This window comes from Salvelinus namaycush, chromosome 5, assembly GCF_016432855.1.
Source record: "Salvelinus namaycush isolate Seneca chromosome 5, SaNama_1.0, whole genome shotgun sequence".
In the NCBI taxonomy this organism is placed as follows: domain Eukaryota; kingdom Metazoa; phylum Chordata; class Actinopteri; order Salmoniformes; family Salmonidae; genus Salvelinus; species Salvelinus namaycush.
This window is the reverse complement of record NC_052311.1, coordinates 74,095,558-74,106,783: the sequence shown is the minus strand read 5'-3', so window position 1 is coordinate 74,106,783 and position 11,226 is coordinate 74,095,558. Positions and strand designations below refer to the sequence as shown.

Below are 11,226 nucleotides of genomic sequence, written 5' to 3'. Positions count from 1 at the left end.
TGTTTCAGATATCCAGGCTCTAGTCTTGTATAGGAGGCTGTGTTTCAGATATCCAGGCTCTAGTTTTGTATAGGAGGCTGTGTTTCAGATATCCAGGCTCTAGTCTTGTATAGGAGACCTGTGTTTCAGATATCCAGGCTCTAGTCTTGTATAGGAGACCTGTGTTTCAGATATCCAGGCTCTGGTCTTGTATAGGAGACCTGTGTTTCAGATATCCAGGCTCTAGTCTTGTATAGGAGGCTGTGTTTCTATTGAAGACTGCTGTTTAAAAGATGGAACACATGTTATTCTTAAGCTGTGTGTAGCTGTGTGTTAAAGTATGAGATTCTTCGGGACATTGTGTTCTCCTATTTCTCTAAACGAGAGAGAAGGGTGTTGAAAGCGGCTGTTGAAAGTTGTGTGGGTGACAGGGTTTGAGGCCAGGGTTAGGTCAGGGGAACGTTGTGGGTGACAGGGTTTGAGGTCAGGGTTAGGTCAGGGGAAAGTTGCGGGTGACAGGGTTTGAGGTCAGGGTTTGAGGCCAGGGTTAGGTCAGGGGAAAGTTGATGGTGACAGGGTTTGAGGCCAGGGTTAGGTCAGGGGAACGTTGTGGGTGACAGGGTTTGGTCAGGGGAATGTTGTGGGTGACAGGGTTTGAGGCCAGGGTTAGGTCAGGGGAAAGTTGTGGGTGACAGGGTTTGAGGTCAGGGTTTGAGGTCAGGGGAACGTTGTGGGTGACAGGGTTTGAGGACAGGGTTTGAGGCCAGGGTTAGGTCAGGGGAAAGTTGATGGTGACAGGGTTTGAGGTCAGGGTTTGAGATCAGGGGAACGTTGTGGGTGACAACGTTTGAGGACAGGGTTTGAGGCCAGGGTTAGGTCAGGGGAAAGTTGATGGTGACAGGGTTTGAGGCCAGGGTTAGGTCAGGGGAACGTTGTGGGTGACAGGGTTTGAGGCCAGGGTTAGGTCAGGGGAAAGTTGTGGGTGACAGGGTTTGAGGCCAGGGTTAGGTCAGGGGAACGTTGTGGGTGACAGGGTTTGAGGCCAGGGTTAGGTCAGGGGAAAGTTGTGGGTGACAGGGTTTGAGGTCAGGGGAACGTTGTGGGTGACAGGGTTTGAGGACAGGGTTTGAGGCCAGGGTTAGGTCAGGGGAAAGTTGATGGTGACAGGGTTTGAGGTCAGGGTTTGAGGTCAGGGGAACGTTGTGGGTGACAGGGTTTGAGGCCAGGGTTAGGTCAGGGGAAAGTTGATGGTGACAGGGTTTGAGGCCAGGGTTAGGTCAGGGGAACGTTGTGGGTGACAGGGTTTGAGGCCAGGGTTAGGTCAGGGGAACGTTGTGGGTGACAGGGTTTGAGGCCAGGGTTAGGTCAGGGGAAAGTTGTGGGTGACAGGGTTTGAGGTCAGGGTTAGGTCAGGGGAAAGATGTGGGTGACAGGGTTTGAGGTCAGGGTTCGGTAAACGTTTCATCAGCTCGTGTGCGAGCGTGCCTGGATATTTGAGGTTAGCCACGGGGGAGTCCTTCTATGTCTTCCTGTTGAACTCTCCCCTGACCTACCGTCACCTAGAACATGAGAAATGAAAAGTGTCTACAGTATGAACCATATGACCCAATAAGGGTTGTTCTAGCAAGAGCTGGAACAGGGGGAGTAGCTGTTAGTTGGCAGTCATATACACACACACCACACACCACACACCACACACCACACAACACACACACACATATACACACAATCACTCACTGTGGGGCAGCTTGGGACTTACACCAGCAGGCCAGCCTGAGGTGCTGCACTCCCCACTGAGACAGAGGGGGACTGTTTATATCGTCACACGTCACCGGGACAGAGGGGGACTGTTTATATCGTCGCACGTCACCGGGACAGAGGGGGCCTGTTTATACCGTCACACGTCACCGGGACAGAGGGGGCCTGTTTATACCGTCACACGTCACCGGGACAGAGGGGGCCTGTTTATACCGTCACACGTCACCGGGACAGAGGGGGCCTGTTTATACCGTCACACGTCACCGGGACAGAGGGGGCCTGTTTATACCGTCACACGTCACCGGGACAGAGGGGGCCTGTTTATACCGTCACACGTCACCGGGACAGAGGGGGCCTGTTTATACCGTCACACGTCACCGGGACAGAGGGGGCCTGTTTATACCGTCACACGTCACCGGGACAGAGGTGGCCTGTTTATACCGTCACACGTCACCGGGACAGAGGGGGCCTGTTTATACCGTCACACGTCACCGGGACAGAGGGGGCCTGTTTATACCGTCACACGTCACCGGGACAGAGGGGGCCTGTTTATACCGTCACACGTCACCGGGACAGAGGGGGCCTGTTTATACCGTCACACGTCACCGGGACAGAGGGGGCCTGTTTATACCGTCACACGTCACCGGGACAGAGGGGGCCTGTTTATACCGTCACACGTCACCGGGACAGAGGGGGACTGTTTATACCGTCACCCCCCCCCCCCCCCTACGACAAATCCCAGCAGTCAGCAGCATTGCAACGGAGCGGGGGTCTTTGCCGTGGTCAGAACGGAGCGGGGGTCTTTGCCGTGGTCAGAACGGAGCGGGGGTCTTTGCCGTGGTCAGAACGGAGCGGGGGTCTCTGCCGTGGTCAGAACGGAGCGGGGGTCTCTGCCGTGGCAGCAACGGAGCGGGGGTCTCTGCCGTGGCAGCAACGGAGCGGGGGTCTCTGCCGTGGCCGCAACGGAGCGGGGGTCTCTGCCGTGGCCGCAACGGAGCGGGGGTCTCTGCCGTGGTCGCAACGGAGCGGGGGTCTCTGCCGTGGTCAGAACGGAGCGGGGGTCTCTGCCGTGGTCAGAACGGAGCGGGGGTCTCTGCCGTGGTCAGAACGGAGCGGGGGTCTCTGCCGTGGTCGCAACGGAGCGGGGGTCTCTGCCGTGGTCGCAACGGAGCGGGGGTCTCTGCCGTGGTCGCAACGGAGCGGGGGTCTCTGCCGTGGTCGCAACGGAGCGGGGGTCTCTGCCGTGGTCAGAACGGAGCGGGGGTCTCTGCCGTGGTCAGAACGGAGCGGGGGTCTCTGCCGTGGTCAGAACGGAGCGGGGGTCTCTGCCGTGGTCAGAACGGAGCGGGGGTCTCTGCCGTGGTCACAACGGGTTGTAACAGCTGGAATAAAAAGACCTTGTCACTGCCTTACACCGGGACACAGGCTTTGACCCAGAACAATACACTGATTATTCACATACTGTTCATTCACAACATGGACGTGTTTATCATATCTGATAGATTACTCTTTTACAACCAACTGGCACATGGAGGTTGGCATGTATATTTAGACGAGCTACTAAAAGCTTACTAAAGTGATAAACTAAAGCAGATGTGATTTAGTTTAACTCAGATCCTCTCAACTCCTCCTCAGCCTTTTTGGTGAATTACTAGCTTTTCACAATACAGAGGAAAAGGTTTAGTCCTGTGGTCTCTCTCTGTCCATTTAAAGGTTTAGGCCTGTGTTCTCTCTGTCCATTTAAAGGTTTAGTCCTGTGGTCTCTCTGTCCATTTAAAGGTTTAGTCCTGTGGTCTCTCTGTCCATTTAAAGGTTTAGGCCTGTGTTCTCTCTCTGTCCATTTAAAGGTTTAGGCCTGTGTTCTCTCTCTGTCCATTTAAAGGTTTAGGCCTGTGTTCTCTCTCTGTCCATTTAAAGGTTTAGTCCTGTGGTCTCTCTGTCCATTTAAAGGTTTAGGCCTGTGTTCTCTCTCTGTCCATTTAAAGGTTTAGGCCTGTGTTCTCTCTGTCCATTTAAAGGTTTAGGCCTGTGTTCTCTCTCTGTCCATTTAAAGGTTTAGTCCTGTGGTCTCTCTGTCCATTTAAAGGTTTAGGCCTGTGTTCTCTCTGTCCATTTAAAGGTTTAGGCCTGTGTTCTCTCTGTCCATTTAAAGGTTTAGGCCTGTGTTCTGTCTCTGTCCATTTTTAAAGGAGATTTAAACACTCAGCAGCCATATGGAGGAGAGGAGCTGGAAGGCCAGAGAGAGGCTATATACAATTGTTCTGGAATACACAGGAAGTCTTTGAATCAGATTCTTGGAAAAGATTGGAAGTGTTTTTCTCAGTAAGTCCCCAACACTGGGAGGTGAGGGTGAGAAATGCAGGCAGCTGCTCTCAGCTTCCTGCCCCTTCCTGCTATTTTTCCTCTGTAGCTATAGATGAGCCTTGGTGATTTAAATAGGCGTTGAGGAAATGTATGGGATTAAAGTGCGATTGACAACACTTGACAAAACAAACTTACTTTTTGGGGGGAAAATGTACTTACTGTGATATGTGGTTGTCTCACCCAGCTATTACTGTGATATGTGGTTGTCTCACCCAGCTATTACTGTGATATGTGGTTGTCTCACCCAGCTATTACTGTGATATGTGGTTGTCTCACCCAGCTATTACTGTGATATGTGGTTGTCTCACCCAGCTATTACTGTGATATGTGGTTGTCTCACCCAGCTATTACTGTGATATGTGGTTGTCTCACCCAGCTATTACTGTGATATGTGGTTGTCTCACCCAGCTATTACTGTGATATGTGGTTGTCTCACCCAGCTATTACTGTGATATGTGGTTGTCTCACCCAGCTATTACTGTGATATGTGGTTGTCTCACCCAGCTATTACTGTGATATGTGGTTGTCTCACCCAGCTATTACTGTGATATGTGGTTGTCTCACCCAGCTATTACTGTGATATGTGGTTGTCTCACCCAGCTATTACTGTGATATGTGGTTGTCTCACCCAGCTATTACTGTGATATGTGGTTGTCTCACCCAGCTATTACTGTGATATGTGGTTGTCTCACCCAGCTATTACTGTGATATGTGGTTGTCTCACCCAGCTATTACTGTGATATGTGGTTGTCTCACCCAGCTATTACTGTGATATGTGGTTGTCTCACCCAGCTATTACTGTGATATGTGGTTGTCTCACCCAGCTATTACTGTGATATGTGGTTGTCTCACCCAGCTATTACTGTGATATGTGGTTGTCTCACCCAGCTATCTGTAGATGACTGCACTAACAGTAAGTAGATCTGGATAGGAGTGTCTGCTAAATGACTCAATGTCATGTAAATGAGTGTTGAGAGGGACGCCGTCTGTTTGGCGAGAGGGACGCCGTCTGTTTGGCGAGAGGGACGCCGTCTGTTTGGCGAGAGGGACGCCGTCTGTTTGGCGAGAGGGACGCCGTCTGTTTGGCGAGAGGGACGCCGTCTGTTTGGCGAGAGGGACGCCGTCTGTTTGGCGAGAGGGACGCCGTCTGTTTGGCGAGAGGGACGCCGTCTGTTTGGCGAGAGGGACGCCGTCTGTTTGGCGAGAGGGATCACGTAACGTCTGATTGGTGAGAGTTGTGAGAGGCTTAAGCCTGTAGATTCCATTAGTGGTCCCAGATCACTCATCATGGCCTCATTGACTTGAGTAGGGAGGCTGTTCTTGTAATTGTATTTCTATGGCTGCGGCCTCCCTGAACACAGCTCTATTCTTCCTGTATTCCAGCTGTAGGGTGGAAGAGAATCTAGGTCACTGCAGTGTCCAGAGGTTGCCTGAGGTCAACGTTAGTGAGTCACTCTCTAGGAAGAGAGGAACCCTTTCATACTGACTCAGTGCTGCTACCACCAAAACAAGGAATTGTGGGTGGGCAAGAGAACCGGTTTGAGTTTGAAGGACGTTGGTTATAAGTGTTGATAGAGTTCGTCTATACTGAGTGTACAGTAGCTACCTACACTGCATTCGGGAAGTATTCAGACCCCTAAACTTTTTCCACATTTTGTTACGTTACAGCCTTATTCTAAAATGGATTACATCGTTTTTGTTCCTCATCGATCTACATACAATACCCCTTAATGACATTTTTACAAATGTATTAAAAATAACAGAAATAGCTTATTTACATAAGTTTGCAGACCCTTTGCTATGAGACTCAGTTGACCTCAGGTGCATCCTGTTTCCATTGATCATCCTTGAGATGTTTCTACAACTTGATTGGAGTCCACCTGTGGTAAATTAAATTGATTGGACATGATTTGGAAAGGGGCACATCTGTCTATAAAAGGTCCCACAGTTGACAATGCATGTCAGAGCAAAAACCAAGCCATGAGGTCGAAGGATTTGTACATATAGCTAAGAGACAGGATTGTGTCGAGGCACAGATCTGGGGAAGGGTACCAAAACATTTCTGCAGCATTGAAGTTCTCCAAGAACAAAAAAAGTGAAGGGGGTCTGAATACTTTCCAAATGCACTGTATGTTCATCTCAACAGTACTATACTGAGTGTACAGTAGTTACCTGTATTCATCTCAACAGTACTATACCGAGTGTACAGTAGTTACCTGTATTCATCTCAACAGTACTATACCGAGTGTACAGTAGTTACCTGTATTCATCTCAACAGTACTATACCGAGTGTACAGTAGTTACCTGTATTCATCTCAACAGTACTATACCGAGTGTACAGTAGTTACCTGTGTTCATCTCAACAGTACTATACCGAGTGTACAGTAGTTACCTGTGTTCATCTCAACAGTACTATACCGAGTGTACAGTAGTTACCTGTGTTCATCTCAACAGTACTATACCGAGTGTACAGTAGTTACCTGTGTTCATCTCAACAGTACTATACCGAGTGTACAGTAGTTACCTGTGTTCATCTCAACAGTACTATACCGAGTGTACAGTAGTTACCTGTGTTCATCTCAACAGTACTATACCGAGTGTACAGTAGTTACCTGTGTTCATCTCAACAGTACTATACCGAGTGTACAGTAGTTACCTGTGTTCATCTCAACAGTACTATACTGAGTGTACAGTAGTTACCTGTATTCATCTCAACAGTACTATACTGAGTGTACAGTAGTTACCTGTATTCATCTCAACAGTACTATACTGAGTGTACAGTAGTTACCTGTATTCATCTCAACAGTACTATACTGAGTGTACAGTAGTTACCTGTATTCATCTCAACAGTACTATACTGAGTGTACAGTAGTTACCTGTATTCATCTCCTCAACAGTACTATACTGAGTGTACAGTAGTTACCTGTATTCATCTCAACAGTACTATACTGAGTGTACAGTAGTTACCTGTATTCATCTCAACAGTACTATACTGAGTGTACAGTAGTTACCTGTATTCATCTCAACAGTACTATACCGAGTGTACAGTAGTTACCTGTATTCATCTCAACAGTACTATACTGAGTGTACAGTAGCTACCTGTATTCATCTCAACAGTACTATACTGAGTGTACAGTAGCTACCTGTATTCATCTCAACAGTACTATACTGAGTGTACAGTAGCTACCTGTATTCATCTCAACAGTACTATACTGAGTGTACAGTAGCTACCTGTATTCATCTCAACAGTACTATACTGAGTGTACAGTAGCTACCTGTATTCATCTCCTCAGTACTATACTGAGTATACAGTAGCTACCTGTAACATATTTCCTTCAGTTGAAATATAACGTGTTAGGATGCAGATCCATTGTTCTCTGTGGATGTTTCTCCTCCTGTCTGAGTTTATGGTCACACCACTATGAGCAGAGACAGACACGGACGGATACACACACACACACACACACACACACACACACACACACACACACCACACACACACCACACACCACACACTGAATGTCTTAAAACCAGCTCTAGGAAACAGGGAAATTGTTTCCATTGAGGCACGGTCATGTGACTGCGTGCTTTCCTCTGGTCCTTTAAACAACATTAGCCATGTTGTCCTCCTCCTGCACACAGGACAACATGATGAGACTATAGTTACTGCTGCAGGAGGATGTTCAACAGTAGCCATGTTGTCCTCCTCCTGCACACAGGACAACATGATGAGACTATAGTTACTGCTGCAGGAGGAATGTTCAACATTAGCCATGTTGTCCTCCTCCTGCACACAGGACAACATGATGAGACTATAGTTACTGCTGCAGGAGGAATGTTCAACATTAGCCATGTTGTCCTCCTCCTGCACACAGGACAACATGATGAGACTGTAGTTACTGCTGCAGGAGGAATGTTCAACAGTAGCCATGTTGTCCTCCTCCTGCACACAGGACAACATGATGAGACTATAGTTACTGCTGCAGGAGGAATGTTCAACATTAGCCATGTTGTCCTCCTCCTGCACACAGGACAACATGATGAGACTGTAGTTACTGCTGCAGGAGGAATGTTCAACAGTAGCCATGTTGTCCTCCTCCTGCACACAGGGCAACATGATGAGACTGTAGTTACTGCTGCAGGAGGATGTTCAACAGTAGCCATGTTGTCCTCCTCCTGCACACAGGACAACATGATGAGACTATAGTTACTGCTGCAGGAGGAATGTTCAACAGTAGCCATGTTGTCCTCCTCCTGCACACAGGGCAACATGATGAGACTGTAGTTACTGCTGCAGGAGGAATGTTCAACAGTAGCCATGTTGTCCTCCTCCTGCACACAGGGCAACATGATGAGACTATAGTTACTGCTGCAGGAGGAATGTTCAACAGTAGCCATGTTGTCCTCCTCCTGCACACAGGACAACATGATGAGACTATAGTTACTGCTGCAGGAGGATGTTCAACAGTAGCCATGTTGTCCTCCTCCTGCACACAGGACAACATGATGAGACTATAGTTACTGCTGCAGGAGGAATGTTCAACAGTAGCCATGTTGTCCTCCTCCTGCACACAGGACAACATGATGAGACTATAGTTACTGCTGCAGGAGGATGTTCAACAGTAGCCATGTTGTCCTCCTCCTGCACACAGGACAACATGATGAGACTGTAGTTACTGCTGCAGGAGGAATGTTCAACAGTAGCCATGTTGTCCTCCTCCTGCACACAGGACAACATGATGAGACTATAGTTACTGCTGCAGGAGGAATGTTCAACAGTAGCCATGTTGTCCTCCTCCTGCACACAGGACAACATGATGAGACTGTAGTTACTGCTGCAGGAGGAATGTTCAACATTAGCCATGTTGTCCTCCTCCTGCACACAGGACAACATGATGAGACTGTAGTTACTGCTGCAGGAGGAATGTTCAACAGTAGCCATGTTGTCCTCCTCCTGCACACAGGACAACATGATGAGACTGTAGTTACTGCTGCAGGAGGATGTTCAACAGTAGCCATGTTGTCCTCCTCCTGCACACAGGACAACATGATGAGACTGTAGTTACTGCTGCAGGAGGAATGTTCAACAGTAGCCATGTTGTCCTCCTCCTGCACACAGGACAACATGATGAGACTGTAGTTACTGCTGCAGGAGGAATGTTCAACAGTAGCCATGTTGTCCTCCTCCTGCACACAGGACAACATGATGAGACTGTAGTTACTGCTGCAGGAGGATGTTCAACAGTAGCCATGTTGTCCTCCTCCTGCACACAGGACAACATGATGAGACTATAGTTACTGCTGCAGGAGGAATGTTCTGCAGCGGGTGTGTGTGTGTGTCATTACATTCATTATCCTCCCCAACTCGTGTGTGTGTGTCAGTACTTACAGTGTGTTTGCCTTTCAGTGTTGAAGAGGCAAGTGAGTCCTGAGGAGCTGCAGACCCCAGGAGGCCCTTACATAAAGAAGACATTCACAGTACGTCACACACACACACACACACACACACACACACACACACACACACACACACACACACACACACACACACACACACAGGAGGTAGGGAGGGTAATGAATGGAATGACACGCCCAAACCATAGACGGTTCTCTCTTCTGCACGGCAAGCGGTACCGATGCATCAAGTCTGACACCAGCAGGTTCCTGAACAGCTTCTATCCCCAAGCCATCAGACTGATACACAGCTTCTATCCCCAAGCCATCAGACTGATACACAGCTTCTATCCCCAAGCCATCAGACTGATACACAGCTTCCATCCCCAAGCCATCAGACTGATACACAGCTTCTGTCCCCAAGCCATCAGACTGATACACAGCTTCTATCCCCAAGCCATCAGACTGATACACAGCTTCTATCCCCAAGCCATCAGACTGATACACAGCTTCTATCCCCAAGCCATCAGACTGATACACAGCTTCTATCCCCAAGCCATCAGACTGATACACAGCTTCCATCCCCAAGCCATCAGACTGATACACAGCTTCCATCCCCAAGCCATCAGACTGATACACAGCTTCCATCCCCAAGCCATCAGACTGATACACAGCTTCTATCCCCAAGCCATCAGACTGATACACAGCTTCTATCCCCAAGCCATCAGACTGATACACAGCTTCTATCCCCAAGCCATCAGACTGATACACAGCTTCTGTCCCCAAGCCATCAGACTGATACACAGCTTCTGTCCCCAAGCCATCAGACTGATACACAGCTTCTATCCCCAAGCCATCAGACTGATACACAGCTTCTATCCCCAAGCCATCAGACTGATACACAGCTTCTATCCCCAAGCCATCAGACTGATACACAGCTAACATAATTGACTGTTAGAATTCCCTGTGTATAGTATGTTTACCCCTCTACATATCTACCTCTATCCCTGCACATTGTTAATATGGTACTGAACTGACCCTGTATATAGTATGTTTACCCCTCTACATATCTACCTCTATCACTCCAGTGTCCCTGCACATTGTTAATATGGTACTGAACTGACCCTGTATATAGTATGTTTACCCCTCTACATATCTACCTCTATCACTCCAGTGTCCCTGCACATTGTTAATATGGTACTGAACTGACCCTGTATATAGTATGTTTACCCCTCTACATATCTACCTCTATCACTCCAGTGTCCCTGCACATTGTTAATATGGTAATGAACTGACCATGTATATAGTATGTTTACCCCTCTACATATCTACCTCTATCACTCCAGTGTCCCTGCACATTGTTAATATGGTACTGAACTGAGCCTGTATATAGTATGGTACTGAACTGAGCCTGTATATAGTATGTTTACCCCTCTACATATCTACCTCTATCACTCCAGTATCCCTGCACAGTGTTAATATGGTAATAAACTGACCCTGTATGTATATACAGTGCCTTCAGAAATAATTGCCTTATTCACATGTTGTGTTTCAGCCTGAATTCAAAATAGATTAAATAGTGTTTTTCTCGCCCATCTACACACAATACCCCATCATGACAAAGCAAAAATATGTTTTTAGACAATTTTGCTAATTTATTGAAAATGAAATGCAGCAATATCTAATTTCCATAAGTATTCAGCTTTGACAGTGATTTACAGCTGTGAGTCT

At 47.9% G+C, this 11,226-nt stretch overlaps 1 protein-coding gene across 1 annotated transcript in view; it reads left to right on the top strand.

The window, feature by feature from the left end:
* Window positions 1–11,226, top strand: part of deptor (DEP domain containing MTOR-interacting protein) — a 71,695-nt gene that overhangs the window by 48,325 nt on the left and 12,144 nt on the right. Inside the window, exon 9 of the mRNA XM_038995207.1 lies at window positions 9,509–9,579. Within this exon, the coding sequence (XP_038851135.1) occupies window positions 9,509–9,579 (71 nt within the window). The remainder of the gene's footprint in view (window positions 1–9,508; window positions 9,580–11,226) is intronic.